The sequence below is a fragment of the Neovison vison genome, chromosome 4 (genome assembly GCF_020171115.1).
Source record: "Neovison vison isolate M4711 chromosome 4, ASM_NN_V1, whole genome shotgun sequence".
Lineage (NCBI taxonomy): Eukaryota > Metazoa > Chordata > Mammalia > Carnivora > Mustelidae > Neogale > Neogale vison.
In genome coordinates this window covers 138,363,505-138,381,698 of record NC_058094.1, presented here as the reverse complement: position 1 = coordinate 138,381,698, position 18,194 = coordinate 138,363,505, and the positions used below count along the sequence as shown (strand labels likewise).

The window sequence follows — 18,194 nt, the reverse complement described above, 5'->3', positions numbered from 1 at the left end:
TCAGTGACATTGACATGGATTCAAGACCCATGTGCATGGGAAATATGTTTCTGGCCTGATCCAGAAGGTCATAGACCCTACTGTAAAAATAGCAATGCCTCTGCTCCTCTCAGACTGTGAAATAGGAGCGATGATACTTCCCAGCACTCCCTTTCAGAGACTTTAGCTCTTTGCCATGTACACCCATCTCTCACTTTCTGTGTCACATTTGTGAATCCAAAACTGTTGCAAAGACCTCACACAGGTTAGGTTCATGAGCAATGATGAGAAAACCGACAACAGAATCCAGAGGATTGTGGTTAGATACTCAAGACCTACATTATGACACTAGTCCTAAGGGAAATCCTCCAACCTTCCACAAACAAGAACCTGGGAGTGTCTCTTCCAGTCTCGTCATTCGGTATTTATTTTGAAGTTTATCTAACATTATCTGTTGGGACGGAACCACATCCACCTAAAATCTGATGTTAATGGGGCACCTGGGTGCCTCAGTGGGTTAAGCCTCTGCCTTCGGCTCAGGTCATGATCCTGGGGTCCTGGGATTGAGCCCCATGTCAGGCTCTCTGCTCAGCAGGGAGCCTGCTTCCCCCTCTCTCTCTCTGCCTCCCTCTCTGCCTATTTCTGATCTCTGTCAAATAAATAAATAAAATCTTTAAAAAAATAAAATAAAATCTGATGTAAAAATTCACTCCTGTCCCCTCCCCCCTCCACCCACCTGTCCAGGACTTAGAGTTATTTCCTGGGAGAACTTGCAGAAAACACTCCAGAATATCTCCTTGAATGGGTAATAGATGCCATTTACTTCTATAATATAAGACTGTTTTTAATAAAATTCAACATTCTCATTTAAAAGTGAAATGCCTGCTCTTATGATCATTCTGTTTCTCCCCATTATAATTCTCACCCTTTGTGTTTCTTTTGTGTGTCTTCTACCCTCCCCACTTCTGATGGAACGAACGCCTGTCTCCCAGGCAGCACTTACAGTCAAAGGATGGATGGAGAAGGGAGGGGAGGGGGTGTTTTGATTTGTGCTACTGGAAACACGATGCTCATTCTCCCACCCACCCCCAGCTCCACAAAGGCTTCAGTCTTGGCAGGGAGTGGGGGGGTGATGGTCTTGGGACTAGTTTTGGAATAATGAGAACTAAAGGTTTTGGAGTGACTGCTGACTAGCAGGCACTGGGCTCATGGTCTGTAGGCTCAACATCATTGCTTCTACCATCGGTCACAATAGTGTCACTCCAACGACGAGGACCCGAGGCTTGGGGAGAACACAGGTGGCACTTTTCAAGCCCATCAGCCCTAGCAGCACAGAAGTGGTTCTGGTAATGGGCCTGGGAGGCGAGTCCTCTCAGGCAGCCCTCCCACCAGCTTATCTCAAATCTGTCCTGATTGCAGAGAACACTGCCCTGAGCAGTCGAGTCCCTTCAGGAAAGGGTGGACTGTGTCTTTTCCTACAGAAAGGGACTGCACACTCCCCTCCCCCACCACTGACCTTCTGTTCCCAGCACGCTCCACTGGCCCAGCTCCACAAGCACACGGACACTACATTGTACACTCTGGACCTTTCTAGATCCCTTCACAAACACACTGAGGTAACTATTCAGAAATAGGACCCAAAAGCTGGAAGCAGGATGAACTGTGACCGGGTGTCCTTTCCTGGCATCCGGCGTGATTGCATCTCCCTCAGCCTTTAAACTTTGGTTCTTGGTTTGGTAGGTGCTTTCGCACTTCATCCGAGGTTTGGAGTGAAAACCAGTCGCCATCTGTCTCCTCTTCTTCACTTTCTGTGCCTCGCAGACACCGCGCCTTTCTCCAGCGGAAGGCTCGTGGCCCCCTGCCCAGAGCGCGTCTCTCAGGGACATTTTTCCAACAGCATCTGCTCATTCTGTGCCTCCGTGTCACGATCCTTCAGACTTTTTCATCACTGTGACATTTGTGATGCTGATCTGTGATCCGTGATTACAACTCACTAAAGGCTCACGTGACACCATTTCTTAGCAATAGAGTATTTTTTTAATTAAGGCATGTATATTGTTTTTCCAGACATAAAGTTCCTGCACATTTAACAGACCATGGTATACTGCAGACATAACTTTTATATGCATGGGGAAGCAAAAAAAAAATCAATTTCGTTCACTTTATTGCAATATTTGTTGTTTTGGGGTGGTCTGGAACCAGACCTGAGTATCTCAGAGGCAGGCCTGTATTTCAATGTTTTAAAAAAAATCACCCCTCAAATGCTTCTAAAAAAAGCAGCAAGAAAAATGCACCTCCAGGGGTACCTGGGTGGCTCAGTGGGTTAAAGCCTCTGCCTTCGGCTGGGGTCATGGCCCCAGGGTCCTGGAATCGAGCCCCGAGTTGGGCTCTCTGCTTGGCAGGGAGCCTGCTTCCTCCCCCACTCTGTCTGCTTCTCTGCTTACTTGTGATCTCTGTCAAATAAATAAATAAAATATTTAAAAAAAAAAGAAAAGAGAAAAATGCACCTCTGGTTTGCTTCCAAAAGTTAATACGTTGTCCAGTGAAAGCTTAAAAAATCAAGTCATTAAAACGTTTCTATAATATTTCAGTGCCTGCCTTCAAAAAAAGTTAAATAACTAATCCCACTGTGTTGGAAGGGAGAGCGGTGTGTACTCACGTGAAGCAACAGCAAAACACCATCTCTTCATGAATAAGGCACGCGGCTTGTAAATCTACACAAACCAAGATTGAAGCGATTTCCAAAATCTGACTTGACACTGCCGGTTGTGCCCATCTCAGGTCCACAAGGGAACTCCCTACACCAGTGGTCAGATTTTGTCTTTTATTTATAAAGAGAAACAAAGAGCTATGTTTCACTCCCGGCTTTCAATCCCAACCTGGTAACCTGGATCAGGCAAGGCGCTCCTTCCATAGTCAACACTCGTGGAATGACACCTACCTGGCTTCACATTTTCACCAGCCCTCTAGCGCAAAACAGCCCCCAGACTCCAAAGATAACATAGCCCTGGAGTGCGTCCTTCTTGGAAGCCAAGCAGAACATTCGCCCCTAGTTATAAGAAGCCTTATTCAAAACAGGGATTCCCGAAGGAACAGAAAATCTGGGAAAAATCATAACTTCAAATATTATGATTGGTGTGCAGATAGGCTCCAAAGACGGGATAAGGAACCTCTTTTGTCAGGACTCCGACTTAGGCTACTGTTCTCCAGTGTTTCAAGCAGACTGCCGACTCCCCACCATCAGTTGATAACTAGGTTATTTTTTAAAACTTTTAAAAAATATTTTATTTATTTATTTGACAGAGAGACATCACAAGTAGGCAGAGAAGCAGGCAGAGAGAGAGGAAGGGAAGCAGGCTCCTTGCTGAGCAGACATCCCGATGTGGGGCTTGATTCCAGGACCCTGAGATCATGACCTGAGACGAAGGCAGAGGCTTTAACCCACCGAGCCACCAAGGCACCCTATTTTTTAAACTTTTTGAGAGGTATGTGTGATCTGCAGCTAACTTCGGGTCAAACTGACTCACACGCCAACAGCCTGGAGATATCTAGTTCAAAGGTAAAAGAACTCTAGTTCCCTCTAGAAGGATTATGAGTATCTTACTGATTCAGTTGCTCATTTAATGCAGAGGTGACAGGAGGACCATATGGTCACAGCAAACACCTATTACCTGCTGTGATGTCCCTCGCCGGATGTCCGGGCTGGGAGAGACTCAGTCTGAGTTTTCCATCATTAAGAACGAGGACTAGAGCCACTGGCCCATGTTGGAATTGAGTGGTCAGCAGCAGCCCTGCCCTGTTCCACGTTCGGAATTGGAAAGTGACCGACACCTTGTCCTCTCCGATGGTGCCTGGCAGAGCCAAGTAACTCCTGGAGCTCAGAAAAGTCACAGGCACAATTTGTGGGTGTGAGCACGAGAAGGACACATTTCCCTGTGAATACAGTGGAAAAGGATTTAGGAAGGGGCAGAAGAAGCAGATGCTTTCATGAACAACAAGCTTTCCAAGAGGTGCAGTTAGTTTCCTATCAACCTTCCTGCAAGCGAGGACCTAAGAACTAGGCTTCCCCCTCCAGCTGCAATCCAGATTTACCTGACAGGTCCCCCAAACCATGACACTGCCCTGACTGGGAAAACCTCCTTCTGAGGCTTTTAGGGAAGTTCTGTCTCCTCCATATCTGGGCATTGGCAAAGGAATCCCGAGGCATGTCTTTTCCAGGCCTTGTGCTGGGCACAGGACACAACAGAGGAGACAGATTTCTTTTTTTTTTTGTTTTGTTTTGTTGTTTTGTTTTTTGGTGTTTGTTTTGTTTTTAATTATTAATTAAGTTTATTTGTTTTCAGCATAACAGTATTCATTATTTTTTCACCACACCCAGTGCTCCATGCAATCCGTGCCCTCTATAATACCCACCACCTGGTACCCCAACCTCTTAAACCTCGAGGCACTGGCTGTTTACTTGCGGCATGAAGCCCAGCACCACGGACAGCGGCTCTGGAAACCTTCCTGCACTCCCCTTGGTTGTGTGAATGCTTACAAACTCTTCACTCAGGGGACACAAACATCTGGCTCAGGCAGGGCCTGGGCTTCGGCTGTCTGAGGCAGGGGTGCGGCTGGCCTGAGCGGGCTGCCCACTTCTTAGAGGCCCCCATGGGCTGTGTCAACCAGCACGCTCTCCCCAGCCTGACCTCTGACCGCCAGCTGCCTGTTGCCTTTACTTCATTCTATTTTACTAAAAAACACACCTTTGAGCTTTAGATTATCTCTCCTGCTCCAGGAGCAAACTTACCTTTAATCATAGTGTTTGGGAGGAAGGAACTTAAGTTCTTAAAAGAACTCCAATTAAGTGGGGCGTCTGGGGGGCTTGGTTAAGCCTCTGCCTTCACCTCAAGTCATGATCTTAAGATCCTGGAATGGAGGAATCAGCAGGGGGTCTGCTTCTCCCTCTCTCTCTGTCTCTCCCACTGCATGTGCTCTCTCTCAAGTAAATAAATTCTTTTTAAAAAATTTAGATAAATTTTCATAAATTCCAGAGGAATATGTGCCCAAACATTGCCCTTCCTCTCCAAAATATATACCATAAAAGCACTGTAATCAAGTCAATACAGCATTGGTATGGAGTAAACACAGCAGCAGAGCCCAGTGACTGACCCACAGAAAGATCTGAGACCACAGGTACAGCCAGTACGTGGTGAGAGGTAAGATTCAAGCCTGTGCACGGAGGTTGGGTCTGGTCACTAAACAGCTCAGACACAAATGGGTACTCTCGAGACCCAAGATAACTATGATCTGCACAGAGTAAAGACCAGACAGTCGAAGACTTAATTTTTTTTTTCAATTTTAAAGTAAATAAATGAAACCGCCTTAAAACTTTTTACAGGAAAATCCTTGAGACTGTACCTAGAATCTAGGGTTTCAGAAATATTTCAAAGCAAGACCAAATACTATGAAGTTATTTAAAAAATACATTGAGACATTGGCTATGTACCAATAAAGGCATTTATATCTTCAACATGGCCCATAACATTTAATATAAAAGATATGATATATGATATATAATTATATTATAACATGATCAGATTAACGTGGTTAATCTGAGAAAACATTTGGATCATGAATGACATAGGGTGATCTATCAAACCTAAAACTCTCTTATAAATTGGGGCACCTGGGTGGCTCAGTTGGCTGAGTGACCGACTCTTGATTTTGGCTCAGGTCATGGTCTCAGGGTCCCAGGATCGAGTCCCATGTGGGGTCCCGAGCCCAGTGGGGGGTCTGCTTGAGAGGTCCTCTCTCTTTCTCTCCCTCATGCTCTCTCTCTAAAATAAATAAACCGTTTAAAAAAAAAAAAAGCATTCCCACAGGTTTCGCTGAGTTGGAAAATGGAGATGGAGAAAAGCTCACATAAAACAATCCCACTTCTGTAAATCATGCTCGATAGGGAGGCGTCAGTGTTCACAAAGCTGGGTGCACTGATTGTAGAGGATTCGGGTCTAAGGAACCAAACGTGGAAGGACAGGTAACATGCTGGCCCGGGGGGATGGCTGGCAGCCATGTGGAGGGATGGAAGCCTGACAACAGTCCAACCCATCTGAGGGATCTACCTGCCTCAAGATAACATGCTCCTTATTCGCTGACCTAAGTCCCTAGATCCACAGCAGACAGAACCCTTGCCTTGGGGCGAGAAGGTCCCAAACGTGCCCAGTCGCCTGTTCAAAGCCACATCCACCTTCCGAAGAGTCAAGCAAGTTTTCTGGCAAATCTTTTTCTTTCTTAGGTCACAGGAATGATTTTACTAACCTCCCTTCATGTGTCTGTGGGCTTTGGCCTCCCTTTGCAGAACAATGGGGTGTTCCTGCACATCAGCAAACAGGCACCAGACCCGTGGGGCACAGCCCCTGAGCACAGAGATAGGGTTTGTGGCCGGCACCAAGGAGTCAGCCCGGGATGGAGCAGACCACCTCCTCCCTTTAGCGACCCACTCCTAACCCCTCTGCAAATCCCTGGGCGAGGCAGAAACTTGGCAGCTGGCTTTTGCACAAGAATCCACCTTCTCCCCAAGTTCCTGGCCTCAAATTAAATTAAGCTCAAATTCCTTTCCAATCCAAATTCATCTCTCGAGTACTGGCCTTTCCAGCAAGCGACAGGCACTGAGCTAGAAGTTCAGTAACAGGAGAAAGGAGCAAGAGGAAACCAATCCCAACAGAGACCCTGCCCCAAAAAGTCTTTATTCAGAGTCGCCATGACACATTTGCGAAAGCGTGCCTCTGTTTCCACACACCTGTAAAAATTAAGAAGCCAGTGATGGGGATGGAGGAGGGCACTTGTGAGGAGCCCGGGTGATGCAGGGAAGTGCCGAATCCCTGAACTGCACACCTGAAGCTCATACTACACTGTGTGTAAGTGACTGGCACTAAAATTTTAAAAAGTTAAGTTTAAAAAATCAAGTTAATTATTTAGTGAATTAATTCAAAAACGAACTAAAAGGCGTACATACATGACTGGCACTTTCCCTGCCTTCAGGAGAGGCACATTCTAGACTGGGCCCATTGGACAAGCTGCAGTTCCCTGCTCCGCTGACCTTGCGTGTAGCACTCTTACCGTGACAAGGATCTGTGGTGTGTGTTTCTTGGACAAATCAATGATATCCACTCCATTATAGTAGAGATTTTCGAAGCAGCCATGAAAGTCTTTTTGTGGGAATGCCACTGATTTTCCGTGTCCAGGAATCCCCCCAAAGCTGATCTTAGAAAGAAAAAAATGACATAAATAATATTGTTTAATGATTCTCTGATGGTCTGTCTAAAACACGTATGCTCAGCAGGTATAGCATAATTGCCTCCGATCTATCTGGCATTATTTTAACATTATCATGTTAATTTCAGGTGAATTTTTCGATGTAGATGTACCGGTTCTTTCTTTATTACATTTATATAAGTAGGTTAAATACCCCCTCTCGCAATTTGCTATTCAAAGGGCTATGTCACTTCAGCTGATGGGGAAAGTTGTACGTTCATTTCCATGGTCACTCTTGATCTGGGTGACAAGGCAGCTGACCGTGATGACATTCTACTTTACAAACCTTCCTAGAACCCAGCTTCAGGGTCCGGGTCTATGTCAGGACACTGCTGATGGGTTAGAATAATGAAGGCATCGATAATCTCATTCAGGACCAGGCTCTGCAGCTGGCCTCCTCGACTGAGGCCACTTACACTAAATGAATGTTGAAATCATCCCCTTTGCTCTGATAGATGTGCTGAACAGAACTGGCAGAACAAAAGGTGTTCTCCAGTGCTGGTTACATACATGCGGGCTACACGCTGGGGATGCGTTAAGCCTTTAAATGTCCCAAGAAATGGTATTTTGAATCGCCTGACTTTGGCTCTCTCATTCCTCAAAAAAGCAGGTTGGAATGTATGGTGATTACTTCTCCAAGCACCCTAGACTGCTAATTCTGCTTACGATCGGTCTAAAACACAGATCTCCAAGGGAACAGGTCACAGTCAATACCAGAGGTAACATGGAAAGCCGTCCAGACTTGTGTATTTTACTGTGCCCCCTGTCATACTGATAGCTCTTCATCTACACCTTTCCGAATTCAACGACTACTTCCTCCCAGGGGAGAACTCACACCTATGAGTGACACAACATCTCAACAATGCACGTGGGTCTCCTGCTGGGCCGATGTCACCCGTAGGAAACGTTTCACCAGAATTCCAAATTACTAGCAAAGGGAATTTCTCTGCATAGCGGTATTTTCTTAAAAGATTATGTTGCGTTTAAATAACAAAATCTGTAATACTTGAAAAGAAATGTTCACACCTTATAATCAAGATCCAAGTAGTCGCACTCGCCATCGGCCTGGAAATGCTGACTGTGCCTGTCCAGGGTGAAGTGGACATGCGTGTTCCCAAGCTCGATGAGGACAGAATGCCAGTGCTCGTCGTCCAGCAGGCTGCCCAGGGTGAGGGTTGCATGGGCATCAGGGGAGGGCAGGTTAGCACAGCCTACAAGGACAGCGAAGCAAATGAACCGCCCCATCCAACCCAGTACCATGGCTGCTGTGTGGGAGGCCAACTCAGTACTATGGCTACCTTGTGGGAGGTCAACATGTCCCCCAGTCACTTTCCTGGCACACTTCTACCCCGAGAGCTGGCCAACTGCCTTTACCTCAGCCTCCTGTACAACCTTCTCTCACTTGGGAATGATTTCTTCTACCTTACTTGTATTTATTATTATTAATTATTGCATTTTCATTTTTCTTAGAAGTATCTTCTTCCAAGAACCTCATGAAGAGCACCACCTCACAGGTCGGGGATCCACCCCTTGTCTTTACAATATTACCAGGTTGTTTACTGAACATATGCAAATGGTCTTACACACTAATTGACCTATAAAACTTGTTACAGTAAAGTACATTCGGGATACATGCATGTTCTCCGTAGTACACCTCAACTGTGGAGCGACCACACTTCCATTTGCCTAGACCGTTCTGGGTCATACTTCTTGCTCCAGAGTAATTATTTCTAGGGTCTTCTTTCTTTCTCAAAAGTGTTCTGGTTTCAGGATAAATTAGCTACTTAACTGTGAAAAACTAAGCATAAAAAGATACTTCCACCGAGGAGTCAAGATGGCGGAGAAGTAGCAGGCTGAGACTACCTCAGCTAGCAGGAGATCAGCTAGAGAGCTTATCTAAAGATTGCAAACACCTGCAAATCCATCGGCAGATCGAAGAGAAGAAGAACAGCAATTCTAGAAACAGAAAAACAACCACTTTCTGAAAGGTAGGACTGGTGGAGAAGTGAATCCAAAGCGACGGGAAGATAGACCCCGGGGGGAGGGGCCGGCTCCCGGCAAGCGGCGGAGCAACGGAGCACAAAATCAGGACTTTTAAAAGTCTGTTCTGCTGAGGGACATCGCTCCGGAGGCCAAACCGGGGCGAAGCCCACGCGGGGTCGGCGTGACCTCAGGTCCCGCGGGGTCACAGAAGGATCGGGGGTGTCTGAGTGTCGCAGAGCTTGCGGATATTGGAACGGGAAAGCAGCTGCAGAGACAGAGCCAACAGTAAGCTCGCAGCTCGGAGTTGCCTTGAACCGGTCGCAAGCTCGGTGAGCTCGGAGCGCAGCTGGAGGTTGGGCAGACGCGAGTTACTGGGAGCTGTTCGCTGAGGGCGCAAAGGGGAGCGGGGCCCCAGGCTCTCGGCTCCTCCGGGCCGGAGACCATGAGGCCGCCATTTGTTTTGTTTTGTTTTGTTTTTTCTGCAAGTCGCTTTTATCTTTTCCTCAGTAGCATGTCTAAGTCATGTACACTTACGATGTTTCACGGTAGTTCACTGTAACTTGAGCATGATACTGCAGAGCACATACCTTCCACTTGAAAGGACTGGGTTGGTCCCATTTTTTATTACTACAAAATGGTACATTTTCTCTAGCTCTAGCAGCAGAATCAGTCTTTCAAAAGGCCTGCTCTCTTCAGCCTGGCCCAGGTCCTGGTGAAGCATTTTCTTTTCTTTTTTTTTTTTCCCCAATTTATTTATTTTCAGAAAAACAGTATTCATTATTTTTTCACCACACCCAGTGCTCCATGCAAGCTGTGCCCTCTATAATTCCCACCAACTGGTACCCCAACCTCCCACCCCCCCGCCACTTCAAACCCCTCAGACTGTTTTTCAGAGTCCATAGTCTCTCATGGTTCACCTCCCCTTCCAATTTACCCAAATTCCCTACTCCTCTCTAACGCCCCTTGTCCTCCATGCTATTGGTTATGCTCCACAAATGAGTGAAACCATATGATAATTGACTCTCTGGCATAAAAACAGACACATAGACCAGTGGAACAGAGTAGAGAGCCCTGATATGGACCCTCAACTCTATGGTCAATTAATCTTCGACAAAACAGGAAAAAATATACAGTGGAAAAAAGACAGTCTCTTCAATAAATGGTGCTGGGAAAGCTGGACAGCTATATGTAGAAGAATGAAAGTCGACCATTCTCTTACACCGTACACAAAGATCAACTCAAAATGGATAAAAGACCTCAATGTGAGACAGGAATCTATCAGAATCTTAGAGGAGAACATAGGCAGTAATCTCTTTGATATCAGCCACAGCAACTTCTTTCAAGATACGTCTCCAAAGGCAAAGGAAACAAAAGCGAAAATAAACTTCTGGGACTTCATCAAAATCAAAAGCTTCTGCACAGCAAAGGAAACAGTCAAAAAAACAAAGAGGCAACCCACGGAATGGGAGAAGACATTTGCAAATGACAGTACAGACAAAAGGTTGATATCCAGGAGGCCGCCATTTGTATTCCCGTCCTCCGGAACTCTACGGAAAGCGCTCAGGGAACAAAAGCTCCTGAAAGCAAAGCCGAGCAGATTACTCAGCCCGGACCCTGGTAAGGGCGGTGTAATTCCGCCTGGGGCAAAGACACTTGAGAATCACTACACCAGGCCCCTCCCCCAGAAGATCAACAAGAAATCCAGGCAAGATCAAGTTCACCTACCAAGGAGTGCAGATTCAATACCAAGGAGAGAGCAGCAAAATTCCAGAGGAGGAGAAAACAAACCACGGAACTCATGGCTTTCCGCCTGTGATTTTTTAGTCTTGCAGTTAATTTAATTTTTTTCTTTTTCACTTTTTTTCTCTTCTTCTGCTAAAATTTTTTATAACTTTTACCCTTTTCTTTTTTAACGTTTTTTAACTAGATTATCTAATATATATATATTTTTCTTTTTTATACTTTTCTTTATTCATTTTCTTTTTTTTTAATTCTTTTTTTTTCTTTTTTTTCTTTCTTTCTTTTTGAACCTCTTTTTATCCCCAAATCAGAAGAGATCCTAATCTCTTCAATCTTTTTTTTTCTTAATTCTTTTTTAAATTGTTGATTGAATTTTTAATTCAATCTCTTTTTTTTAATTCTTTTTTTCTTTTTTTTTCTTTCTTTCTTTTTGAACCTCTTTTTATCCCCAAATCAGAAGAGATCCCAATCAGAAGAGATTGGGAGATCCCAATCAAAGGAGATCCCAATCAGAGGAGATCCCTCACCCAATCGTGAGGGGTCCTCCCTCACGATTTGGGATCTCTTCTGATTTGGTTAAAGCATATTTTCCTGGGATTGTTGCCACCCTTTTAGTATTTTACTTGCTCCTTCATATACTCTTAGCTGGACAAAATGACAAGGCGGAAAAATTCACAACAAAAAAAAGAACAAGAGGCAGTACCGAAGGCTAGGGACCTAATCAATACAGACATTGGTAATATGTCAGATCTAGAGTTCAAAATGACAATTCTCAAAGTTATAGCCGGGCTGGAAAAAGGCATGGAAGATATTAGAGAAACCCTCTCCAGAGATATAAAAGCCCTTTCTGGAGAAATAAAAGAACTAAAATCTAACCAAGTTGAAATCAAAAAAGCTATTAATGAAGTTCAATCAAAAATGGAGGCTCTCACTGCTAGGATAAATGAGGCAGAAGAAAGAATTAGCGATATAGAAGACCAAATGACAGAGAATAAAGAAGCTGAGCAAAAGAGGGACAAACAGCTACTGGACCATGAGGGGAGAATTCGAGAGATAAGTGACAACATAAGACGAAACAACATTAGAATAATTGGGATTCCAGAAGAAGAAGAAAGAGAGAGGGGAGCAGAAGGTATACTGGAGAGAATTATTGGGGAGAATTTCCCCAATATGGCAAAGGGAACGAGCATCAAAATTCAGGAGGTTCAGAGAACGCCCCTCAAAATCAATAAGAATAGGCCCACACCCCGTCACCTAATAGTAAAATTTACAAGCCTTAGTGACAAAGAGAAAATCCTGAAAGCAGCCCGGGAAAAGAAGTCTGTAACATACCATGGTAAAAGTATTAGATTGGCAGCTGACTTATCCACAGAGACCTGGCAGGCCAGAAAGAGCTGGCATGACATTTTCAGAGCACTAAACGAGAAAAACATGCAGCCAAGAATACTATATCCAGCTAGGCTATCATTGAAAATAGAAGGAGAGATTAAAAGCTTCCAGGACAAACAAAAACTGAAAGAATTTGCAAACACCAAACCAGCTCTACAGGAAATACTGAAAGGGGTCCTTTAAGCAAAGAGAGAGCCTACAAGTGGTAGATCAGAAAGGAACAGAGACAATATACAGTAACAGTCACCTTACAGGCAATACAATGGCACTAAAATCATATCTCTCAATAGTTACCCTGAATGTTAATGGGCTAAATGCCCCAATCAAAAGACACAGGGTATCAGAATGGATAAAAAAAACAAAACCCATCTATATGTTGCCTCCAAGAAACTCATTTTAAACCCGAAGACACCTCCAGACATAAAGTGAGGGGGTGGAAAAGAATTTACCATGCTAATGGACATCAGAAAAAAGCAGGAGTGGCAATCCTTATATCAGATCAATTAGATTTTAAGCCAAAGACTATAATAAGAGATGAGGAAGGACACTATATCATACTCAAAGAGTCTGTCCAACAAGAAGATCTAACAATTTTAAATATCTATGCCCCCAACGTGGGCGCAGCAAACTATATAAACCAATTAATAACAAAATCAAAGAAACACATCAACAATAATACAATAATAGTAGGGGACTTTAACACTCCCCCCACTGAAATGGACAGATCATCCAAGCAAAAGATCAACAGGGAAATAAAGGCCTTAAATGATACACTGGATGAGATGGACATCACAGATATATTCAGAACATTTCATCCCAAAGCAACAGAATACACATTCTTCTCTAGTGCACATGGAACATTCTCCAGAATAGATCACATCCTTGGTCCTAAATCAGGACTCAACCGGTATCAAAAGATTGGGATCATTCCCTGCATATTTTCAGACCACAATGCTCTGAAGCTAGAACTCAACCACAAGAGGAAGTTTGGAAAGAACACAAATACATGGAGACTAAACAGCATCCTTCTAAAGAATGAATGGGTCAACCGGGAAATTAAAGAAGAATTGAAAAAAAATCATGGAAAAAAATGATAATGAAAATACAACGGTTCAAAATCTGTGGGACACAACAAAGGCAGTCCTGAGAGGAAAATATATAGCGGTACAAGCTTTTCTCAAGAAACAAGAAAGGTCTCAGGTACACAACCTAACCCTACACCTAAAGGAGCTGGAGAAAGAACAAGAAAGAAACCCTAAGCCCAGCAGGAGAAGAGAAATCATAAAGATCAGAGCAGAAATCAATGAAATAGAAACCAAAAAAACAATAGAACAAATCAACCAAACTAGGAGCTGGTTCTTTGAAAGAATTAATAAAATTGATAAACCCCTGGCCAGACTTATCAAAAAGAAAAGAGAAAGGACCCAAATAAATAAAATCATGAATGAAAGAGGAGAGATCACAACTAACACCAAAGAAATACAAACTATTATAAGAACATACTATGAGCAACTCTACGCCAACAAATTTGACAATCTGGAAGAAATGGATGCATTCCTAGAAACATATAAACTACCAAAATTGAACCAGGAAGAAATAGAAAGCCTGAACAGACCCATAACCAGTAAGGAGATTGAAACAGTCATTAAAAATCTCCAAACAAACAAAAGCCCAGGGCCAGATGGCTTCCTGGGGGAATTCTACCAAACATTTAAAGAAGAACTAATTCCTATTCTCCTGAAACTGTTCCAAAAAATAGAAATGGAAGGAAAACTCCCAAACTCATTTTATGAGGCCAGCATCACCTTGATCCCAAAACCAGACAAGGATCCCATCAAAAAAGAGAGCTATAGACCAATATCCTTGATGAACACAGATGCAAAAATTCTCACCAAAATACTAGCCAATAGGATTCAACAGTACATTAAAAGGATTATTCACCGCGACCAAGTGGGATTTATCCCAGGGCTGCAAGGTTGGTTCAACATCCGCAAATCAGTCAATGTGATACAACACATCAATAAAAGAAAGAACAAGAACCATATGATACTCTCAATAGATGCTGAAAAAGCATTTGACAAAGTACAGCATCCCTTCCTGATCAAAACCCTTCAAAGTGTAGGGATAGAGGGCACATACTTCAATATCATCAAAGCCATCTATGAAAAACCCACCGCAAATATCATTCTCAATGGAGAAAAACTGAAAGCTTTTCCACTAAGGTCAGGAACACGGCAGGGATGTCCATTATCACCACTGCTATTCAACATAGTACTAGAAGTCCTAGCCTCAGCAATCAGACAACAAAAGGAAATTAAAGGCATCCAAATCGGCAAAGAAGAAGTCAAATTATCACTCTTCGCAGATGATATGATACTCTATGTGGAAAACCCAAAAGACTCCACTCCAAAACTGCTAGAACTTATACAGGAATTCAGTAAAGTGTCAGGATATAAGATCAATGCACAGAAATCAGTTGCATTTCTCTACACCAAAAACAAGACAGAAGAAAGAGAAATTAAGGAGTCAATCCCATTTACAATTGCACCCCAAACCATAAGATACCTAGGAATAAACCTAACCAAAGAGGCTAAGAATCTATACTCAGAAAACTATAAAGTACTCATGAAAGAAATTGAGGAAGACACAAAGAAATGGAAAAATGTTCCATGCTCCTGGATTGGAAGAATAAATATTGTAAAATGTCTATGCTACCTAAAGCAATCTACACATTCAATGTAATTCCTATCAAAGTACCATCCATCTTTTTCAAAGAAATGGAACAAATAATCCTAAAATGTATATGGAACCAGAAAAGACCTCGAATAGCCAAAGGGATATTGACAAAGAAAGCCAAAGTTGGTGGCATCACAATTCCGGACTTCATGCTTTACTACAAAGCTGTCATCATCAAGACAGCATGGTACTGGCACAAAAACAGACACATAGACCAATGGAACAGAATAGAGAGCCAAGAAATAGACCCTCAACTCTATGGTCAACTAATCTTCGACAAAGCAGGAAAGAATGTCCAATGGAAAAAAGACAGCCTCTTCAATAAATGGTGTTGGGAAAATTGGACAGCCACGTGCAGAAAAATGAAATTGGACCATTTCCTTACACCACACACAAAAATAGATTCAAAATGGATGAAGGACCTCAATGTGAGAAAGGAATCCATCAAAATCCTTGAGGAGAACACAGGAAGCAACCTCTTCGACCTCAGCCGCAGCAACATCTTCCTAGGAACATCGCCAAAGGCAAGGGAAGCAAGGGCAAAAATGAACTTTTGGGATTTCATCAAAATCAAAAGCTTTTGCACAGCAAAGGAAACAGTTAACAAAACCAAAAGACAACTGACAGAATGGGAGAAGATATTTGCAAACGACATATCAGATAAAGGACTAGTGTCCAAAATCTATAAAGAACTTAACAAACTCAACACCCAAAGAACAAATAATCCAATCAAGAAATGGGCAGAGGACATGAACAGACGTTTCTGCAAAGAAGACATCCAGATGGCCAACGGACACATGAAAAAGTGCTCCATATCACTCGGCATCAGGGAAATACAAATCAAAACCACAATGAGATATCACCTCACACCAGTCAGAATGGCTAAAATCCACAAGTCAGGAAATGACAGATGCTGGCGAGGATGCGGAGAAAGGGGAACCCTCCTACACTGTTGGTGGGAATGCAAGCTGGTGCAACCACTCTGGAAAACAGCATGGAGGTTCCTCAAAATGTTGAAAATAGAACTGCCCTATGACCCAGCAATTGCACTACTGGGAATTTACCCTAAAGATACAAACGTAGTGATCCAAAGGGGCACGTGCACCCGAATGTTTATAGCAGCAATGTCCACAATAGCCAAACTATGGAAAGAACCTAGATGTCCATCAACAGATGAATGGATCAAGAAGATGTGGTATATATACACAATGGAATACTATGCAGCCATCAAAAGAAACGAAATCTTGCCATTTGCGACAACATGGATGGAACTAGAGCGTATCATGCTTAGCGAAATAAGTCAAGCGGAGAAAGACAACTATCATATGATCTCCCTGATATGAGGAAGTGGTGATGCAACATGGGGGCTTAAGTGGGTAGGAGAAGAATCCATGAAACACGATGGGATAGGGAGGGAGACAAACCATAAGTGACTCTTAATCTCACGAAACAAACTGTGGGTTGCTGGGGGGAGGGGGGTTGGGAGAAGGGGAGTAGGGTTATGGACATTGGGGAGGGTATGTGCTTTTGGGTAAATTGGAAGGGGAGATGAACCATGAGAGACTATGGACTCTGAAAAACAATCTGAGGGGTTTGAAGTGGCGGGGGGGTGGGAGGTTGGGGTACCAGGTGGTGGGTATTATAGAGGCCACAGCTTGCATGGAGCACTGGGAGTGGTGAAAAAATAATGAATACTGTTTTTCTGAAAATAAATAAATTGGGGAAAAAAAACTTAAGTAATTAAAAAAAAAGATACTTCCATCTAAAGAGGCATATTTTTGAAAACACCCACTGGGAAATTTTTACCTGAATTAAGCAATAAGATGAGCTTTCCTCTAACTAACTGCAGGGTGACATGTTTGCTGTTTTGTCCTTCTCTGTGGAGTAGAATCCCGTCAGTCTTCCTTGTTTTAAATTTCAAAGAAATCACATCTTTTGCTGGACTCACAGATTTCCGATTAAACGTGTATAGCAAGGAGCTTTTCCCATCAAAGTTAACCATCTCGGATCCTACAGCAGGAGACATTAGAAAATAATCAAAGTATAATACATCTTTACTCAGGCACTGAAATGAGCAAGTTGACACATGCACACGCACACATAATTATCTCTGGTCTGTTTAGTGCAGAGGGGAAAAAACGGTGCTGCCCATCCTCCCTGATACCCATAGTTGAGATCCCTAACCTCCACTCTTTGCCTTTTCTGACATTTTCCCTAACATGTATCAGCTAGAAATACTTCTGTTGACTAAGCCTAATTCCTTCTGCCTCTGTACTGGCCACTTCTCATCCTGTAAACAACGAAGTTCAGTAAAACAGTTGAAGTCACTCCCCACAGCAGCACATCATTGTCCTCAACTCTCCAATAGTCTTATTTTTCCCACTATCAAGGTCACTTGCATTCTCTTTATTGAAAAAGTTATATTTTATCATTAATGTAAAAAGAACACTGGCCAAAGAAACCAAAGACAGAACAGAAGATGCACAAAGGGATTTATACTAACTACCCAGAAGAATCTCTCATATTTCTCATATTTCACAAGTAAAAAGATAAAACGTTACTGACTTAAAAAGTTAAAAACCGTATGATTTTACTCACATGTGGAATCCAAAAACAAAACAAAAAAATGAATAAGTAAACAGAAAGCAGAACCAGACCTATAAATTCAGAGAACAAACTGGTAGCTATTAAAGGGACGAGGTGGGAGATGGATAAAGTGGGTGATGCGGAGCGGCAGGTTCTGGCTTCCAGTCATGGAGTGAGTGAATAAGTCACAGTGTGAAAGGTACGGCCAGGAAAATAGTCAACGATATTCTAATCGAGTTGTATGGGGACACGTGACAACTATGCTGGTGGTGAACATCGTACAACCCATAAAATCATCAAATCACCATGTTGTACACCTGACGCTAATGTAACATTGTGTGTACACTGCACTCACATTTTTGAAAAAGAGGTTTTTTCAAATGTGTGTGTGCAATAAATGAAGGTGCAAGAGGAAGCCAAAGAAACAGGAAGCTGATGTCTTCTGAGCCAGTGATACGACGTTGGGTTATTTAACCTCACAAAAG

At 43.2% G+C, this 18,194-nt stretch overlaps 1 protein-coding gene across 4 annotated transcripts in view; it reads right to left on the bottom strand.

Moving 5' to 3' along the window:
- The window catches only part of LOC122904684 (contactin-associated protein-like 3), a 156,671-nt gene that overhangs the window by 73,641 nt on the left and 64,836 nt on the right, over positions 1 to 18,194 (bottom strand). For 3 of the 4 annotated variants that reach the window (XM_044245777.1, XM_044245776.1, XM_044245773.1), the window contains 4 exons: positions 16,930 to 17,133; positions 8,302 to 8,486; positions 7,081 to 7,224; positions 3,651 to 3,912 (listed from right to left, as the gene is read on the bottom strand). In XM_044245777.1, coding sequence (XP_044101712.1) covers positions 3,651 to 3,912; positions 7,081 to 7,224; positions 8,302 to 8,486; positions 16,930 to 17,133 — 795 coding nt within the window. The remainder of the gene's footprint in view (positions 1 to 3,650; positions 3,913 to 7,080; positions 7,225 to 8,301; positions 8,487 to 16,929; positions 17,134 to 18,194) is intronic. The other variant, XM_044245775.1, reaches the window with a different exon arrangement.